This window comes from Oryzias latipes, chromosome 9, assembly GCF_053564925.1.
Source record: "Oryzias latipes strain Hd-rR chromosome 9, Olatipes_Hd-rR_3.1".
NCBI lineage: Eukaryota > Metazoa > Chordata > Actinopteri > Beloniformes > Adrianichthyidae > Oryzias > Oryzias latipes.
In genome coordinates this window covers 22,947,756-22,966,224 of record NC_136245.1, presented here as the reverse complement: position 1 = coordinate 22,966,224, position 18,469 = coordinate 22,947,756, and the positions used below count along the sequence as shown (strand labels likewise).

Sequence of the window (18,469 nt, the reverse complement as noted above, 5' to 3'; positions counted from 1 at the left end):
TGATCTGTTGTGTCACCGCTGCTCTGTTGTTTTTAAATTTCAGTTGGTTGTAGCTTTGGTCTTTTGCATAGAAAGGCAACATTAATAAATACCGTATTAATGATCTCTAAAGTCATAACTTTCCCATATTAAAAGATCTTCGAGTTTAAAATTGACTTGTATCAGTTGTCCTGTAGAAGTAATTATGCATTTCCTTATTCCTCTACATGTTTCCTCTTTGTCCCTCCAGTTCATCACAGAGGGGTATGCAGCTCATTTGTCGCAGCTAGAGTACAGCCACCGTTCTCGGCCGGCCAAGTCCAGCAGCGCGCGCATGGTCCTACGGAAAGGCAGCTTCGGTTTAGGTGCAAACAGTGACTTCCTGAGGAAGAGGAACCACTTGTTGCGCACGATATCTTCACAACCAGCCCCCAGCTCCCCGACCGGCAACATCCACAACAGACCCGAGCGCACACAGAGCCAATCGGACAGCGAGCGGCTGGAACGGGAGCGTCTGGAGCGCACTCACAGCCACACCCAGGGAGCTACTCAGCGCAGCATGAGCATCACAGCCAGCTGTTGGGGCCGCAGCAGCAGCACCAAGCTGGACCCGGGCTTGTTCAGCCCAAAGTGAGAAGTCCGAGACGACAGGAGAGGACTTGCTAATGTGGCTTTAAAGATGCAGCGCGCCAAAAATAGACTAAAGTGACTGAAAAGACTGAAAAACTGCTGGTTGGCACTGGAAGGGTATATAGCACAAAGATGTCTGGTGCTACTACCCCCCCCCACCACTAGAAAACATACATATTCACCATAAATATTTAAAGACCCCGTCGGATTTGTCAACCCTGAAGTCTGACAAACAAATATCCACATTAAGCTAATAATGTAGAGATTGAGACTGTTTTTTTCTCATGAATATTTATCACCATTAAATAAAAGGTCAGTTCTCTTCCTCTAACAAGCTTTTAAGCTGGGGATTGTTACATGTAAAGCATTTCTTTTCTCCTCAGCAAACAAGAAGAAGTTGTTACACACGGCTTGTATCAGGAACATTCACACAATGACACTCCACTGCAGCAAACACGGCCAATGCAAGCACAACAGCGGCGACAGACGTAAACATCGTGTGTAGTACCTTTTAAGGTTTTTTTTTTAACGTGATCATCTGGTATGATCTGCCCTCAGAGCAAAGGCAGTGACTGTGGACACTGCATTTCATTTTTTTTAGAACTTGATGCCAAAATAAATCTTAAAAGCACTGCAGTGTATTTTCAGAAATAAAAACAACTGATTCAGTTATTTATAGGCCAAACAGACATAATCTGATTAGTTATTTAGAATTTACAAACTGTAAAGGTCAAAGTGTTTAGGTTCCAGCTTTGTCTATTTCTTTTCCTTCCTGTCAGACACAAAGACTTATTGGAGCGTCGTGGGAAGCAAATAGCTAAATCCCCCTTTAAGCACGGATGCAGCTGGAACTGCTCTTTGTATTTTATAGCATTGATCGTCCTCCGTGTGACGCAGCTGTGGAGAAAACTGCTACCTCTGCACACTGAACGTGCCAGAGCAAAACAGCCCAGAATATGTGAGCAGAGAGACGTGTGTGAAAATTGAATTGGGTACGATGCCACCAAAAGTCTTGTACATAATCGTTCCATTACAGTGCAGATCTGGTATCTAGTTTGCTGAAAACCAGTTTAAAGTGTCTTATTTACTCTGGAGGTGAACAGCAGATCATTCAGGACATGTTTTACTGATAAGTGAATATTGCTATTTAAGGTTTGAGCTATTTTTAAACATTGATTTTGTGAACAAAATGTGTTTTAAGATTACTTTTTGCTATGTGGTGTACTTATTTTTCCTTCCAATTCAAGTTGCAGCCGCCAAAATGCAAAGTTTTTCATGGAACAGTATTGTATTTGTATTATTCTGGCAAATTAATATCATTGTATCAACTTCTTATGTCATATTAATGTATGTTTCTTATTACTAGGTATTTTTGGAAATTTGGGGTTTGGCTTCTTTCTGATTATCCCTGAACTGTAAATGAGGCATTGAATGTTCTCTTAGAGATAATCTAATTTCTAGGTTTTGGTTTTTTTTGCTCTGCTACACCTTTAGAGGAGAAAAATGTGCAAACTGTAAATCCTGTACGATATTTTGTTGAAATTAGGAATACGAGCTGAGACCTGCCTTATGCTAGCAGCTGTTTATTTCAAGGAAATGGGTGAAAACACAGAGACTGTTTTTCAGGTGATGGTGAGGATGTGTCCCTTTAACAGACTGGCGCAGAGTTGACTGTAGTGGACCAAAATGGGCTCAAACACAAAAGGGAATTGTGCAATATTCGCCAGATAAAACCAGCCGTTTAAAAAAAAACATCACGGTGAACTGACAATCAGAAGAGCCGGCTTATATTCTCCAAAAGTCAAACTGCAGAGGGTGTTGCTCTTATACTCCTCAAAAAAAAGAACATAACACTGGCCTGTGGAATGTCACATTTAGGTGAGCAGTTCACACATAGAAAAATTCTACCAAACTTGTGAAAAGTTGCATATTTGAGGCTAAAATGTATTACTTTTTTAGTCCAACGTGTGCATCGGTGAGGAATTACATTGTTATGCTTTAACATCTCCCTACAGCCTCTTTAAATGGATTCTGCAAACCATGCTAACCAAGACCCCCTCAGCATTTGGACCCGTCTAAATGTTAGCATGAAACCCAGAGACTTTGGAAAGCTGCTAGTTAAAATAAAAACGGCTGGTTATGCATTCAAACAAAAAAAACGGGTAGCCCTGACCTGAAAAACAAAAACAAAGCATAACTGTTAAACCATATTTCCTGATGGGAATCTAGAGAATGTAAAGCTGAAATGCTGCAAAGCTTGGTGAAGTTTGGATACCTCTGGGCAGACAATCTGCTTTGGACTAACTTTACCAGAGGCCTTAAATGTCCCTTTCCTGCCTTATGCTGACCATTATCTGGCAAGGCCTAAAATGGACGCTCTTCTTAGGGAAGGACAGACTGTTCGTGTGGACTTTGTGGATAAATGATGAGGCCATATTTTCCTAAAAGACTCTGGTTTCTTTTGATCTGACATATTTTCCTAATAGTAGGCAACGGGTTGCTGTCTCAAGCTCTGTTCCGAGGGTTGATGCAACGACAGCTGTTTCTTCAACAGTTTGCTTGTAAACTGTATATAAATTGGTGAGTCCTGCTTGAAAAGTCATACATGTACAGGATGTGGAACTTGTAGAGTTTGGATCATTTCATTTGATCCATACTCATGTGATTTATGTACAGTGTATAAAGAAAATATAAAGATATGAAAAATTGTGATTCATTATTTTTTACTAAAAAAGCTAATTGTCCTAAAAAGTCTTATGCAACTTACTATAAACTATACTACTACTTCAAAGACAGGGAAATATTCAAGTAAAGTGGGTTAAAACAAACTTCACTTTTCTGACACAAGTTCACAAAACCATGACTGAATTTGGAAGTTAAAAATTAAAAACAGTGTAATTCCGAGTACAGTTTGTTGTTGTGCAGACAAAGTACAGAGAAATCATTTTATTGAAAAGAAAAGTTTCTGAAAATAAAATATATTTAACCATCGTTTGGGGACATTCAATTTTTCTAAAAATACAAAAGCATTTTGCAAATTTCATCCAAAGTAATAGAAGTTATTATTTGAGACATCAGGTCCAGTTGCTGTTTTCTTTGGGCATCATTTGATATCAACACAGCACATCAAAATCTTTTTATTTTCTGATCTGCAGAAATAAAAAGACTGTGGTTATTGTGAGTTTATCTTTTTTCCCCAGAGATTAACCACAGACAATTCTTTTTGTATAAAATGTGAACTAACTGCTTTTTTCTGTAAATATTCTGACACTCTCAGATGTCCGGTTAAACGATTTTTAATACTCATTTCACTTTAATCAAGTGTGCTTTAGCTTTCTATCCCATGATTCCCAGTTTTCTCTGAAAGGCGTTCCCATCTCCCTTCGTAGATTGCTGTGAAGTAAATGGAAATGTACAGGCAGCTTTAAAGCAGCAAAACCTACATCAAATAAAGCGACAGTTTCAGGTTTACCTTGTTGATCTCCTTGTGTTTCTCCTTGCTGACTATCTCCTCAATGATTTCTCCCTCTCCTCTCACCAATCTAAACAAAAAGAAAGGGGTCTTAAATCTGGGATCACCAATCTGGTTTTTCTGGGTGACATGCAGCTCTTTATTCATTTATTTTTTAGTCATACCTGGTCCTTCCTGTTTCCGGGTCCACCACCCTGCGGATGACACTCTGCCGGGCTTCATACTCCTCTTTGGTGAGAGGCCTCTTCGTGGAAAGCCTGGCCTTCTGCTCATCAGTCATTACTAGAGAACATAACACATAGAGGAGCTCTGTCAATCTGGATCCTGAGCTCTGAATACAGTTCCAGGGAAAAGAGTTGGTATCGACTGTGTGTGCTTAACCCTTATAAAAAGAAAATCTCATTTTTGTTACAATAACGTTTGTGTGAAAAAATAAGAAGTAATAAAAACATAATTTGAGTTGATCTGAGGTTTGTTTGATTGCGTGAAAACACGATTATTTTTTTGAACAAAAAGAAAATTATTAGCACTTTATTCAACAGTGAGTATTCAAAAATACCTGAACCCTCTAATTTTGGTGATGTAGTGTTTCCTTCCTGTCTATTCACATTTCTTTTTGTTTAGTTTAGTTTTATGCTGTTCCTTTGTGTTGGTCTCACCAGGCCCGAGCTCCACTGCCTCTTCATCGTTCTGCCAAACCTCCAGGTAGGATGGAGGCTGGTTTTCTGCTGGGATCTGCACGGTTCCGACCTCCAGCTCTTTCTTCATCTTCTTCTCCCTCTTCTTGATCTTCTTTTGCTTCTTTTCCATTTTCTTCTGCTTTTTAAGTTCCGCCTTTTTCTTCATCAGTTTCTTTTTCTTCGCTTTCATCTTTTTCTTCCTTGACCTCTCATCACTCGACGATGAGGAGGAGGAGGTGGATGACGAGGAGGAAGATGTGGAGGATGAAGAGGATGAGCGAGTCCTGCGCTTTTTCCTTTTAGTGTTTAAATCTGGGTTAAACACGCAGAAACAAATATTTTATTTTTTTCGTAATAGTGACAGCCACATATACGTGTAAAAACTATTCCAACCTTGCTTCTTCTTGTGAGTTTTTTTCTTAGACGACCTGCTCCGGCTCCTGCTGGAAGAAGAAGATGTCGATGAAGAAGAGGAGGAAGATTTTCTCCGTTTCTTCTTCATCTGTTTCTTCTCTCTGACATCTTTGCTGGGTGACCTGCTCCGACCCATTCCTAAGACAACAGTTCTTGACAGGTTTGGACTACGGCGGTTTAGAGACTGTCCGCCTGTTTACAAGAAACCTGTTCGTCTCTGTTTACCTTCCGTCGGCAAACGAGCTAATCGATGGTTCCTAGTTCCTGTTTTAAAACACCAACGTAAATAGACAAACGCTGGGAGCAGTTTATGTGCTTACAAATTAACTTTTTTTTTAATTAATTGTGTAAATAAAAAATATTGTTAGTTTTGTTTTTATTTATTTTATCCCACACCTCCCAAATTGAAGTCACAAGACCAAATCTAGTGTGAATTAATCCAACTCTTGGCACTGTAGACAGTTGGATTTGGTTTATTGTAGTCTTAACCTTTTTGGCATCCAAAATTGCAATTTATGTTTTGGTATCTCTATCGCCTGCATGGTGATGTAGTGGTAAGCATTCTCCCCTCAGAAGACCCTGGTTTGATTCCTGGCTGTGATTTTTCTGTGTGGAGTTAACATGTTCTCGTGCCTGTGTGGATTTTCTCCAGGCACTTCGGCCTTCCTCCAATTTAAAAAGGTACATCAAAGGTCACCTGGTGACATTAGTATGACCGTGTGCTTGTCTGTGTTCAATGGATTGGTGTAGCTTTAGTGTTCAGGGTGTACCACACATCCACCCAACAGTGGGTGGGATAGGCTCCAGCAACCCCCCCCCTCTGTGTGCTTAACTTGCCATTTTCACTACAAAAGCCCATCCTCTTTGTATAGTCCTCGTGTTTCTGTTCAGTTGTTGATGTGCTGTTACCTTAAGGTCCAAGGCAAATTGAAATATTTTGATGTCATGCAGCTGAAAGGACCGCAAGGATGTAGCTTATTAGTTCTAACCACATTCCATTCAATTTGTGCAACATTTCAAATTCAGAATCAAATTTTGCATCAAATCTGATGAAACAATTTTTCTTGGCTTCAAATCATAAAGATGCTTTAAAGTTTAACACAAGCATAGTGATAAAATCAAAATGTGGATTCCTTTGGCCAAATATAAGTAGCAAGTATTAATATATATGGCTAGGTTTTTATTAATTTATAATTGCTTTTGCAAAAACAAACAAAAGACCCAAACAATGACGATAAATGTACTGTTTATTTCAAAGTTCAACAAAGGCAATTGTGAATCTTTAAAGCTCATATCATCTGTATTCCTGATGTTGTTAGCCCTTATCTGTAGCACAAGGCTAAACTAACTGAAAGAGCAGCAAATGAGTCTGTAACTCTGCTTAAAACGGCTTGCCAGCTTAGCTAAATAAAGTCTCTAGTGTAGTCATTCAAGTTTAAAATACTGCGTCTTTGTTGAAATAAACAGAAACAATCTCACCCAAGATTTGTTAACATCTCAATGTCTTTACAGCAGAAGTACATTTGGAGTGATAAATACTGTTACAAAAAGCATGCGTCTGCATGTAACAGGCTAATTATGGCTGGACTTGATGCTTGAAAAGATTTCTGAAAGCTGTCATGGTTCCAGTCCGTGTGCAACGGGAGCCTGTCAGGTTGCCCCAAGCTAAAAATGTAAGGAGTTTGGTGTGGGAGGGGGCAGGGGTTGGAATGTGTCACTGTAGCTCAAGCACTTTTTTTGCTTTAAATTTAGGATGCAGCAGCCATGCGGACTCTCTCTGGGGGATACTGCAGGACGCTCTTGGCAGCTTTGATGGTGTTCTTCATTAGCATGGCTACAGTCATGGGTCCGACGCCTCCGGGAACCGGGGTGATGTATCCCGCCTTTTTCCTCACACCTGAAAGTGTGCGAAAAAGTTTGTTACTGACAGAACATAAAAATAAGTCCAAGTAGGTAATTCAGAGATTCTGCCGCCTCACTGCACCTTCAAAGTCCACATCTCCGACCAGCCTATCCTTTCCTGTAACTGGGTCTTTCACGCGATTTATTCCCACGTCGATGACAGCTGCGCCTTCTTTGACCATGTCTGCTGTGATCAGGTTGGGAACGCCTGCAGGTCAATAGACACAAATAAATAAGACTAAGATCCCTCAGAACAGGAAAAAAAAAAAAAAAAAGGACCAAGATGTCACCATTTCTGCAAACAAACCTGCCGCGGCCACAATGATGTCAGCAATCTGGGCGTGTTGCCGAAGCTGTTCCTTTGGAGTGTAACGGTGAGTTATGGTGACTGTGGCGTCTCCTGTGGCAGAATCGGAGAGGGGGTGTTTATATCTACATGCTTCTTTACTGTGTGATTGCATAGAAAGGTGAAGAACAACCACAAGCATCAACCTCCAGGTCTCTCATGATGGCCGTCAGTGTGCAGCAACATGGCGATGGGCATGCCCACGTTCTTAGAGCGCCCTGCAACTAAAACGTTTTTGCCAAATGTGGGAATACCTGAAGATAAAAGATCGACCGTTAACTTTTGCTCCGAAATTTTTTTACCTCCTGGAGGATATCGAAAATACAACAATCCTATTTACCCGTGCGTTGAATTATCTCCCAGACTCCCCAGGGAGTAGCAGGAAGCATGGTGGTCTGGTCCAGGCACATGCGGCCAACATTCACCACATGGAAACCGTCTACATCCTTGGCAGGCGCGACTGCATTGCAGATCATACGCTCATCGATGTGGTCTGTGAAAAGGAGGAGGAGAATTTAATCTATGTGGGTGAGCAGCACAGTCTTGGCTCGGTCTGTAGATGAGGTTTTCCACATTCTACTCACCTGGCAGAGGTAGCTGGACCAGCAGGCCGTCCACACGATGGTCTGTGTTCAGTTTGTAGATCAAGTCCAGTAGTTCCTCCTCACTGATGTCTGTGTGCTTGAGGATCGTTTCACTTGAGATTCCTGTTGGCATTGGAATAAAAAAAAGTGAGAGAAAAAAAATTAAGTGTGAACTCAGACAGGAGAAGTCTACTTAGATGTTCATTTGGTGAAGTATCTCATCAGTCAAACAGGAAATCTTATATGAATCTTACTGAATATCATTTTATAACAATTTGTGCTGCTACTACAAGAACAGGAGAATTCAACTTTAATCATTTCCAACTTAACCTTTCAAAAAGCTCTTAGTTAGCCGTTTGTCCACTCACCAATTTCTGCTGCAGCCCGGGTCTTGTTGAGAACGTAGGAGTGACTTGCTGGGTTGTCCCCTACAAGAATTACACTCAGGTGGGGCCTTCTGTTGCCATCTAAAACCCATTTTTCCACGTCAGCGCGGGCCTCATCCCGAATCTGACGGGCCAGCTTCCTCCCTGAGATAATGACGGCCTCCTGTCTGAGTCAACAAATGAGGATTGACATGATTTAGGAGGACGGTTGTACATATTCACATAAAAACACTGCCAGTAATAGCAAATTCGTTCTGCAGATACTGGTCAGCTGGTTAGACTCCTCTGCCACAAAACAGAGGTACAGTTTCAAGTCTCTAAAATTAGAGCCAGCAGATCTGCATCCGATTGATTCGTGACCTTGGGTTCAACACCCCCCACACCCCCCGCCTGACAGCTGAGACTTACAATGACTAGAGATGAGGAAGACAAAGTAAACTAAAGGATGCTTTTGACATTATATAAGACTAAACAGGAAATATGGCTGATAACTGTAAAGTAATGAACCATCATCAGTGATGTAACAGGGCGCTCCTTTGCCAGAACTAATTAATCCCCATGGATGAGGGTAAGCTCCCTTTGGACTGGTGCAATGGGGCAAGTGTACCTCAAATATTTCAAGAATTCTGGGCAGCAAGATTATCCAAATTAAAATAAAACACTATATAAAACAGTATAAAAAAATCTGACTTTTTATTGTCATTCAGCAGTATTTTTGCACATGTGCAGCTTTATTTTATTTTTTAATTTCAGTTGAGCCAAAAAGTTGTCATTTAAAAAAATTGTGTGACCTTTACAGGTCTAGTTTAGTGCTTCACTTTGGAGTAACTAATGCACAAGACACCATTGGTTAATTAGATAGTACTGCACCCAGATCATGTGCAAAAACCATCAGCTTTAACTTTTGCACCACGTGTGAAACATTAGATCAATACGTGCATGCTGGCTCAAATTACATCCTGCACGGTTTCAATACAAACCTGCACGGGATTTGTTCTTCTCTTGACTGGCTATTTTTAATCTATTCACATCTGAACAGCTATAATACTATGCATACACATTTTTTTTATTTCCTACATGCAAAACGTACCTCGGTGTGGAGTTTCAAACAGTTTGTTTGCTCACGAGCTCCTGGCTGCAAACTTCAACACTATTTCATCAGCCAGATTCCAGGGTGCAATTTTACCGGCATGACACTAGGGGGCGCACCGAGGAAAAATATTCCCCACTGATATTTGGTACAAAACGGTACAAATCACAGGTGAAAATTAATGATTTGATCCTTGAGTAATATTTACAGAAAAACAACGACTTAAGAACGTTCACATGGCATTAACAACTGAAAACGGATCGAAAGTTGTGTGTGTCTCAGGTCATAAATGTGTTCCGTGAACCGACGGCTAAGCGGATGATGGACGGTCGACTCACCTCGAAGCGGACGTGTGCAATTTACAGACTTGGTGTTGGGCGTGTTGACAGAGTTTCCTGAGAGTCCTGATTGCTGCCATTTCTGACCAAATTAGAGGGAAAGTGACAATATCAGCCACAGGTTACGAGATGTTCTAACGCTCCGGTGAGACAGAGACCGTCTGGGAGGGAGGAACGGGAGGAAAGGCGCTTTAAAAGGCTGGCCACGCCCACCTGCTTCCTGCGTCACCCTTATCGGGGTCCGGCAGACATGTGATATGACTGGAGTTTGAAGAAAAAAACGCTCTTTTATTATTTACATTTCACATCTGTTGCTGAACTAATCAGGAACGGATGTGAAATGATGTGAGATGTGAAAGTACTGGGCATTTTATTAAATTTTCTGTTAATAGATTATAAGTATTTGAACACAGAAAATTCAAAACAAGAGTGGAAATCAAGTAAAGACTCATTCATTTACTAGTTTGCTAATAATATTTTTATAGTCACATTCTAAAACACTTCTTTTCTTGGAAGGGTACGCTTTCCTCGGCAAAAATTAGTACACTTGAATCTTTTTTTATGAGGTATATTTGAGTATAAGTATAGCAAGTATACTATAGAGCAGTTTCTGTGGTCTTTTAATCATAAAATGTAGCTTATAAATATTTACAATAATTGAATTATGACAGTGAATTAAAAAAAATATATAAAACAATTTCAATTTCCTTTACTTTTGATAAGAGCAGACACGTTACTTTCAAAATAAAATACACACTGAGTCAAATAAGATCATGTTAGATTTAATTGCTTGAATTAAATATCCAAGAAGGCCAAGCAAAATGTGGCATTTCCTTTCATTATATAGGTGTATAACTTGTTTTTTTAAATCTAGATATTTATTATTAAATTTCCTTCCTGATTAATGAGGATAAAGGGCATTTTAAGATGTGAATGCATGTATGTTCTTGAAGAACTTTGCTTCTGAACAGCAAATCAGAATATGTGCTTCAAGCTGATTCTAATAGTAAACCACTCTGACAACAGATTAAACCTTAACCATCATTTTTCTCTATAATTTGACATGTTAAAAAAATCAAAACATGAATGACCATCCATTATAGATTCGAACTGTTGGCAATTCTCTTCAAAGTTAAATAGCCACAAAGGAGGCATTGAAGAGCTGCATGTGGCTCCGGAGCGTCTGTTATAGATCATGTAAGTGTACCATAGGAAGTATATTAATTGAAAACTTCTTCGGGCTAAATTGAAACATTTTAAGTTTACAATATATTCATGGTATATGAAAATAAACTTCAAGAATACTGCCTCACTTTTAGCATGGACTACTAAAACAGATTACTTTTTTACTAAGGGTTTAGTTCCTGGTGCCAGATGGTTAAACAAATAAACCACTTCAATAGTTTTTATTTTTAGATGTTAAGTAATTTTTGCAGCAGGAAAACTGATATGAAATATATTTTGAGTCTGAAGTCTAGTAATGAAAGTGTTGAATGAATGGATGTAAATTCTAAAGGTACTTCCGACATGTAACCACCAGGGGGCGCCGTCTTCTTCTTGGGTTGGTTGTCACAGGAAACAGAGGAAGAGCCACTGTGGGTGCAGTTCGTGTTAGCATTGCAATTAGCAGGAAGTACTGACAAGTGATCGTTGTTATTTTTGAAACACATTTTTTTGAGAGCCAAACTACCCACGAACAAACCTTTACAGTACTTCGTTACCAGCGTCTTCGCTACGATGAGCTTCTTGTTGTAAGTAAAGTTTTAAAGGGGCTTCCTGAGTTACAGCCGCAGTTTGCGGTTACCGTTAGCTGCACTTCTACGAACTTCCACTGAGGGAAGTTACCATCGATAAAGAAAGGGCACCACCACCACCACCAACAAAAAAGTTTCAATTAATGCATTTTAACATTAATGGGTTTACTGTCAGTTGATTCTTTTTAGGTCTATGTCTGTTCATATGTGTTAGCTTTATTGTTCCGCTTCCCCAGACTGCCTATTTAATAACTTTTTTCTTTCGTTTGTGTATGCTTTTATTTGGTTAGCCTGCTTATTTTTTGCTGTGTTAGCTCTCACACATTTAGCTAACTAATTGATATATCCTAAATATCTTTTATGGGACACTTTTGTCTTATTGAGAGTGAGAGCTTTCTCTTTTAACATGATCGAGAGATTAAAAGATTCCTCCGGTTGTTTACAGCTACCAGTGACATTTCCTGTAAATTGCACCTTGTGGGTAACCGCTTACTTGGTTATGGTACATATTGGAGAGTGACGTGTATGTCTCACGGAAAAAAAGGTTTAAAATGGGCATTTTTAAGACAAAATGAGCTAAACAGATGTTACAGCAACTACACATGCAATGTTAGTGATTCCAACTGCACAAAACATGACTCAATACATTTTGTGTCAAAGTTTAGCTGGAGAAAATGCTCACATAAAGTAATGCAAGATCCTTACAAGTATCATAAATATAAGGTCACAATTCAGAGGTCAAGCTGGACCCTGACATCACCTTAGCTCAGTCTTTCCTGTGCACAATTTGCTGTTTTTTATATGTCTGCAGTGGCAGTCGCTCATCTAAGACCTTCAAGCCGAAGAAAAATATTCCAGAGGGCTCCCACCAGTATGAGTTGCTGAAACATGCCGAGGCAACCCTTGGCAGCGGGAACCTGAGACAGGCTGTGATGCTGCCAGAAGGAGAGGATCTCAATGAATGGATTGCTGTCAACAGTGAGTGAACACACACTTTAAAAAAAAATTACAAAAAATAGAAGCCCTCAAAATAACTTTGGTGATCCTCATGGGTGGGACGGCTGTAGCTCACTGTCTGCCATTTGGTCAGGCGTTCAAACTTCTAGACTAGATTACATTTGAAGACACAGCAATTGTAAAAAGCATCTGCTAATGGTTGTTTAATGTATAAAGTGGGGCTTAAATGAAACTAGTTTATTGTAGAAGAATCAAGCTCCCTAATGTTAAATCAGCAAAACAGACTGAGGATATTTAACATTTGTTCAACTTCCTGTTGTGGACTTAGCCACCTGCTGCAGTTTAGCACAAGAAAATGTAAATCTTGACCACAGACATACTGTGATGTAACCTATGTCTGTTCCTGTAGTTGAATGTCGACATTTTAACATTGTAATGCTAGACTGTGGCACCATGTTTAACAACATTTTTAATTAGAATATATTTGTGTTCTCCAGCGGTCGACTTCTTCAACCAAATCAACATGCTGTATGGTACCATCACAGAGTTCTGTACAGAGACCAGCTGCTCAGTGATGTCTGCTGGACCCAGGTACGCAAGACATTTTAGACTCCTTGTATTTTTTCCTCTTAGTTCAAGAAGTAAAGCTGGAGGTAGCAGGAAGAAGGATGCTGAGCTTACTTTGGGAGTAACAGAAAAATATGAGATGATGTTACCGGTAGATGTTTTTGACATGAAGTCAGAGGGACAGGGAACCTGTGAACAAATACCAAAGTTGGGCAAAGGGCCTTAAAAGAAGACCAGATTTTGGATGGTTTTCAAAAAAAACATGAAAATGGTTAAAATAAGAGATGAAGGTGAGCCTAAAAAATGGCAGATGATTAACTGACCTCTGTAAAGACGCTGAAATAAAAATAAATAAGTCAAAGTCTTCAAATCTTTCTGTTTTACATTTTCTTAGAATTAATGTCTGTGTTTTAACAAGCTGGAACTTTGTTGTCCCTGTAAACACAGCAAGGTCTGATTACTTGGAACAATCATTATAAACCCCAGAGGTATTGCTTCAGCAAAAAGGAGAAACATCTGATTTTTCTTGACAACCTTTGATAGTTCTGTTTTTTTGTTTGAAGTCAGCACAGTTTGTAGTGAAAATACAAGTTATTTTTCACATGTAATCAGCATGGCTGACTTATGACCTGACACTGTAATTTCTTTGGACTCCCATTATAACTTAAGGTAACAGAGGGAGTGTGTTGTGGTATTGACTGTGTGTCTCAGCAAGTCTCAATTTGGGAGACAGTGTTCACTGATGCAGCAAAGTACAGAAAGGGTGTTTATTTCTAGCATGTTAAGGTCTCACAAACAGGAAGCTTTTTTTTTATCGGTTTTGTCCAAATGTAACTGTTTTAATGATGACAGGACAGTTCCCACAAAAGCAGATTCTAAGTCACTTACAGAAGAACCTTTAGAGTTAACTAATATTATCAAGGCTTCTATTCACTGCTTGATTTGTGTGTAACATTTACAATTAACAGCATTTCGTTCAGAGACATTTGCAGTCTGTAAAATTAGAAAAGTCTCCACATCAAAGAAGCCAAACTTTTGCTGGTTTAAGCAGTGAGTCTAATTAAACTGAAACATTTCATCTTATTAGGAGTCTTTTGCCTAACTGTCACATGAGACATGGAAACAGGAATTAAGCTTTTCACGAGGTCCTTGTAGAAGCTGTTTTACTAACAATATGGCTGTGACACTTCCTCAATCCTTTTTCCTGCTTGGACAGTTTGAGCTCAGTTTCTAATCAAGAGAAGAAATGACTCGTTGCTTCCTTTTTATATCAACAGAATCAAAAGTTTCGCTCCGGATACGTTTACATTTATTCCTCTTGATTTTATAGCTCGTCTGCTAATAAATACAGTTTTTGTGTTGTCAGCAGTTATTAACTGTTATATGTCATTATTTGTAGGTATGAGTACCACTGGGCCGATGGTACCAACATTAAAAAGCCAATCAAATGCTCTGCACCCAAGTACATTGACTACCTGATGACCTGGGTGCAGGATCAGCTGGATGACGAGACGCTCTTCCCCTCCAAAATTGGTGAGATAGATGAGATTTAGTTTTGATGAGATGAGTTTTACTTTAAAAAATATATTAAACTGAGATGACGAAAAATAAATCAAATCTAATCATGCTCTATTTATAAGGAAGCCCTTTTCACGTTTAGCCAAGATGCACATTGCAGCATCGGCCGCATGTATTTTAAGTGTATCCACAGCTAAATGTTGTTGGCACGAATTAGCCTAATCCTAACCCTTCTTCCATGTCAGTGCGGCTAAGAATAAAGCACTTATTTAGAAAATTATAAGCGAACAGGCACTTAATAATAATCATAGCAATAATAAAAGCATGTTTAGAAAATCCACTTGCTCTATGCCGCAGCTTTGTTTGTTTACAACAGAACTCGCTAATTCTTCTTCTATGGCCGTTTCAGGTAGTTTAGACAGTTCTGCGCATGTCAAAATTATTTATTCCAATCAAAAGTGTGGCGTATGTAAACGTTTGTTATAATTGGATAAGGATTTTTTGAGCCCATGTACACAGTTCAATTCTCTGCCGATCTTTGTTCCAATCAACGAAATTTGATTACACAAGATAAAAAAAATACCATTTACTGCAGTCATGTGTAAATGTTGGTAGTGAGTTAAGATCCAATTAGCTCCAAAATTCCTTTTCACATAATTGTCACAGTTAGTTATATAGTCTGATTTCTAAAAGATGTTAAACAAAAATAATCAAATTTGAGAAACTAAACTTGTTGTTGCAACAGCAAAGCTTTAGTCTGCATTAAGATAGTCTAGATTGTGCTTGACTCATGCATCCATTGTACAACCAACCTCCTTTAAGTTCTCTGCCAAATTTGCTCACTGAAACCCTGCTAAATATAACAGCATGTAGGCCACAGACTGCCTCCCAGTGCCCACACACTTTTTCAGGCTGCAGCATCCATCTACGAAAGCAATCCCTCTGGGTTTCTCCAAAAGCTGTCAAAAGGGACACAGGATAGCCAATTGCTGAATGGCGTCAAGTAACAGACCACATATTCTCCAAACAGTGGTGCTTTATGTCACAGGGAGTGAAGGAAAAGATGTGCATGCAGATGCATCTTTATAACAATGCTGTTTGGATCTGCCCATCCTGCTCTGACCACTTAGTTCTGAGCAAAGAGCACGTAGATTCAGTGGAGCAGTTCACTAAATGGATCTCTAGAAGTGTGTTGACAACATAAAATTGTCTAACAATATAAACTACACAGCAGGGTGGAGGACCTTTTTGAATTTAGGATGAGTCCTTATCATTCGGACCTAGAAATCGCACCTTTCTGGCTTTATCTTGACTCAAGTTCTTAATTGAAACAAATGAAATGAATAAAAATGTTTAAAGCTCGATTGTGTTTGGGGGTTTGCAACAGTTTCAAAGTAAGTGTTTTCACGTCAACTGGTGTAAAGTCACACACCTACTTTCTTTTATTCATTAAACAATCAGGTTTGGCTCTGGATGTTTACTGAGTTTGTGATCAAAGTAGTAAGGGTCATTTTTGCCCCTGTAGCACTAAAGTTGAAAACCTTTTTACAGTTTGTTTATGAATAAAAGGTTTTAACGGTGTATTTTGTGTGTACAAAACAACTGTCTACATGCATTTATTTTTCTGTACTTTCTTCATTTTGTTGCTCTTGAGTTTCTGATCGGGAAGTTCTCATACCAGATATGTGCAGTAAACCTAAGTTTGGCTCAAGTAGATTTTGTAAACCTTTTACTCGTTTCTTCATTCGTCTTTTAGGAGTTCCTTTTCCCAAGAATTTCATGTCCGTGGCCAAAACCATCTTGAAGCGCCTGTTCAGGGTTTACGCCCATATTTACCATCAGCATTTTGACTCAGTGATGCAGCTGCAGGAGGAGGCTCACCTCAACACCTCTTTCAAGCACTTCATTTTCTTTGTCCAGGTAAAGTAAAGCATGCATGCTGGAATTATTCAGATGCAGTCTTGACAGAAATTTGTTTTTATTTTTTAACAGAGAAGTTGTCGAATTAAAGACTGAACTTATTTTTTAAACTATGAGAAGGGTGGTATGTAGTTTGATAGTTATTGTGTATCTTACAGGAGTTCAACCTTATCGACCGACGGGAGCTTGCTCCTCTGCAAGACTTGATCGAGAAGCTTGGATCCAAGGACAGATAGACAGTTCCTGTTATAATCACAGTTGTTCTCTGCTTTTTCTGTTGAGATCTTCTACCTCTGTGACTTCCAGCCTCAACTCTTTAAGTCTGCGCCTCCTCCTTTAGATTTCCTGGGACGCCTGTGCTTGACTTCCAATTTTTTATTCCTTTCTTGTATGCTGTCTTTGAGCCTTTCCTTCAATTTTAGCTGTAATAGATTATATAAGAAAGTGTAGTTTAAAAAACAACATATTTTTCCACAGGACTGAATTTTATATTGGACTAAAAAGCAAAACCCTGCTTCCTTTTTCATGACTTGAAATATAGTGTTTGAGTTGTTTAAGCATTTTATAGTTATTGATTATAACTATAGAGACTATAGAGTTACAACGAATGACCAAATGTCCTCCTTACGTACAAGGAAGTGCAACAGGAAGGCTTTCAAAAAAGGTAGTAAGCTTGTAAGAGCACAAAAACGAAGGTAGGCGGAAATCTGAACAGGAGTTTAGTGTATAAACCTACAAGATAAATCTACTTTTATGGTTCTTGTAATATTTCCACGCTTCACAATTCAATATAAAGAGATGCAGCGAGTCATCAACAACAAGAAGGCCACAAATAAGGCAGGGAGTAGCTGTTTTGATTTAGCTTCACAATATTGTTTTGCACATTTTCTAAAAATGCTAAAATATGAGACAGCATACAAAGTTACATTTGTCTTTTTTTTCCATTTTTTTTTAGTTCATATCAGCAGCTTATAATGCCTCTTTGACGGAGATATAGAGGGGATCGATATGGTAGAAACAATCATGCAAACAGAATGATCAGTAATGTCGTTTTATTTGATTTCTACGGTGATGATTCATTGTGTACAGACACACGTTTGTCCCTGTGCAGCTAATGCTCTTGCCGAATGTTTTCCAGAGTGTGATCTGCAAAAGTTGGACCTAAACTTTTATCAGAGAATTATTTTGCTAATGGATTAAATGCATCACAAAGAACTAAGACGTGGGCTTCATCATGCATTCTTTAGAGAAAGTGTTTTTTAAACCTAAACATGGACGGCAAAACTAACAGTTTGAGCACATGTTTAAATCGTTTTCTTCTTTTAGGGCACTAGTTAAAATCTCAAGTATTCTTTCTTTTTACAGAATATTCAAAAGGTTTGTCATTTACTCAGTTTTCTTTTATTCTGTATTTCTTTTTACAGCATGTTTTAAATGTTCTGTTACATCTTATTATCAAATTGTAAAGTGGTGACTTTACCTCTGAAATCTTGCAAGAAAAAGGGCTTGGAAGCAAATTTCCATTGTTTTTACAATATTTGTCTTGTCTTTGAGTTGAAGTTTGTAGGATTTCTACAACACATTCAAATATTTGCTGTACATATAATCAGTGTTTTATCTTAACAGAACTGTGCCTTACAATAAATTGTCCGACATGACATTATTGGTGAATCAAAATTTCAATAAAACATATTAGACAATACAGTGGGGAATCATGTCTTTTAAAATTCATGTCATGTTTTTCTTTCTCGTAGTTCTATGCAATGTCTATCAACATTATATATAATACATAATAGTAAACTCCATAAAAGTGTAAATTTTGAGAATTTGACTCAAGAATGCACCATTTAAAATTAATTTGTAGCGGAAAAACACGAATAAAAAAAAAGCATATTGAAGATACTTGCGATGTTGGATGTAGGATAAAGCATT

General features: G+C 38.7%; 4 protein-coding genes across 24 annotated transcripts in view; 2 read left to right on the top strand and 2 right to left on the bottom strand.

The window, feature by feature from the left end:
• The window catches only part of LOC101172908 (membrane-associated phosphatidylinositol transfer protein 2), a 39,891-nt gene extending 36,576 nt beyond the window's left edge, over window positions 1-3,315 (top strand). For all 21 annotated transcript variants that reach the window (XM_078953011.1, XM_078953008.1, XM_078953005.1 and 18 more), the window contains one exon: window positions 230-3,315. In XM_078953011.1, the coding sequence (XP_078809137.1) occupies window positions 230-613 (384 nt within the window). In that variant the 3' untranslated portion in view covers window positions 614-3,315. The remainder of the gene's footprint in view (window positions 1-229) is intronic.
• Window positions 3,316-3,540: 225 nt separating this feature from the next.
• Window positions 3,541-5,423, bottom strand: arl6ip4 (ADP-ribosylation factor-like 6 interacting protein 4). Its single transcript, XM_004072356.5, has 5 exons — window positions 5,155-5,423; window positions 4,741-5,073; window positions 4,246-4,363; window positions 4,082-4,151; window positions 3,541-4,002 (listed from the first exon to the last, which is right to left on the bottom strand). Exons 1-5 carry the CDS (start codon window positions 5,309-5,311, stop codon window positions 3,946-3,948), a joined length of 735 nt encoding a protein of 244 aa, XP_004072404.1. The 5' UTR covers window positions 5,312-5,423; the 3' UTR covers window positions 3,541-3,945.
• A 981-nt stretch (window positions 5,424-6,404) lies between these two features.
• mthfd2 (methylenetetrahydrofolate dehydrogenase (NADP+ dependent) 2, methenyltetrahydrofolate cyclohydrolase) lies at window positions 6,405-10,031 on the bottom strand. Its single transcript, XM_004072357.4, has 8 exons — window positions 9,822-10,031; window positions 8,376-8,560; window positions 8,008-8,130; window positions 7,764-7,916; window positions 7,570-7,677; window positions 7,385-7,477; window positions 7,160-7,285; window positions 6,405-7,072 (listed from the first exon to the last, which is right to left on the bottom strand). The coding sequence occupies exons 1-8, from the start codon at window positions 9,899-9,901 to the stop codon at window positions 6,924-6,926; spliced, it is 1,017 nt and encodes a 338-aa protein (XP_004072405.1). The 5' UTR covers window positions 9,902-10,031; the 3' UTR covers window positions 6,405-6,923.
• A 1,328-nt stretch (window positions 10,032-11,359) lies between these two features.
• mob1a (MOB kinase activator 1A) lies at window positions 11,360-18,239 on the top strand. Its single transcript, XM_004072358.5, has 6 exons — window positions 11,360-11,572; window positions 12,387-12,553; window positions 13,030-13,123; window positions 14,499-14,632; window positions 16,374-16,537; window positions 16,696-18,239. Exons 1-6 carry the CDS (start codon window positions 11,559-11,561, stop codon window positions 16,771-16,773), a joined length of 651 nt encoding a protein of 216 aa, XP_004072406.1. The 5' UTR covers window positions 11,360-11,558; the 3' UTR covers window positions 16,774-18,239.
• Window positions 18,240-18,469: the final 230 nt, after the last annotated feature.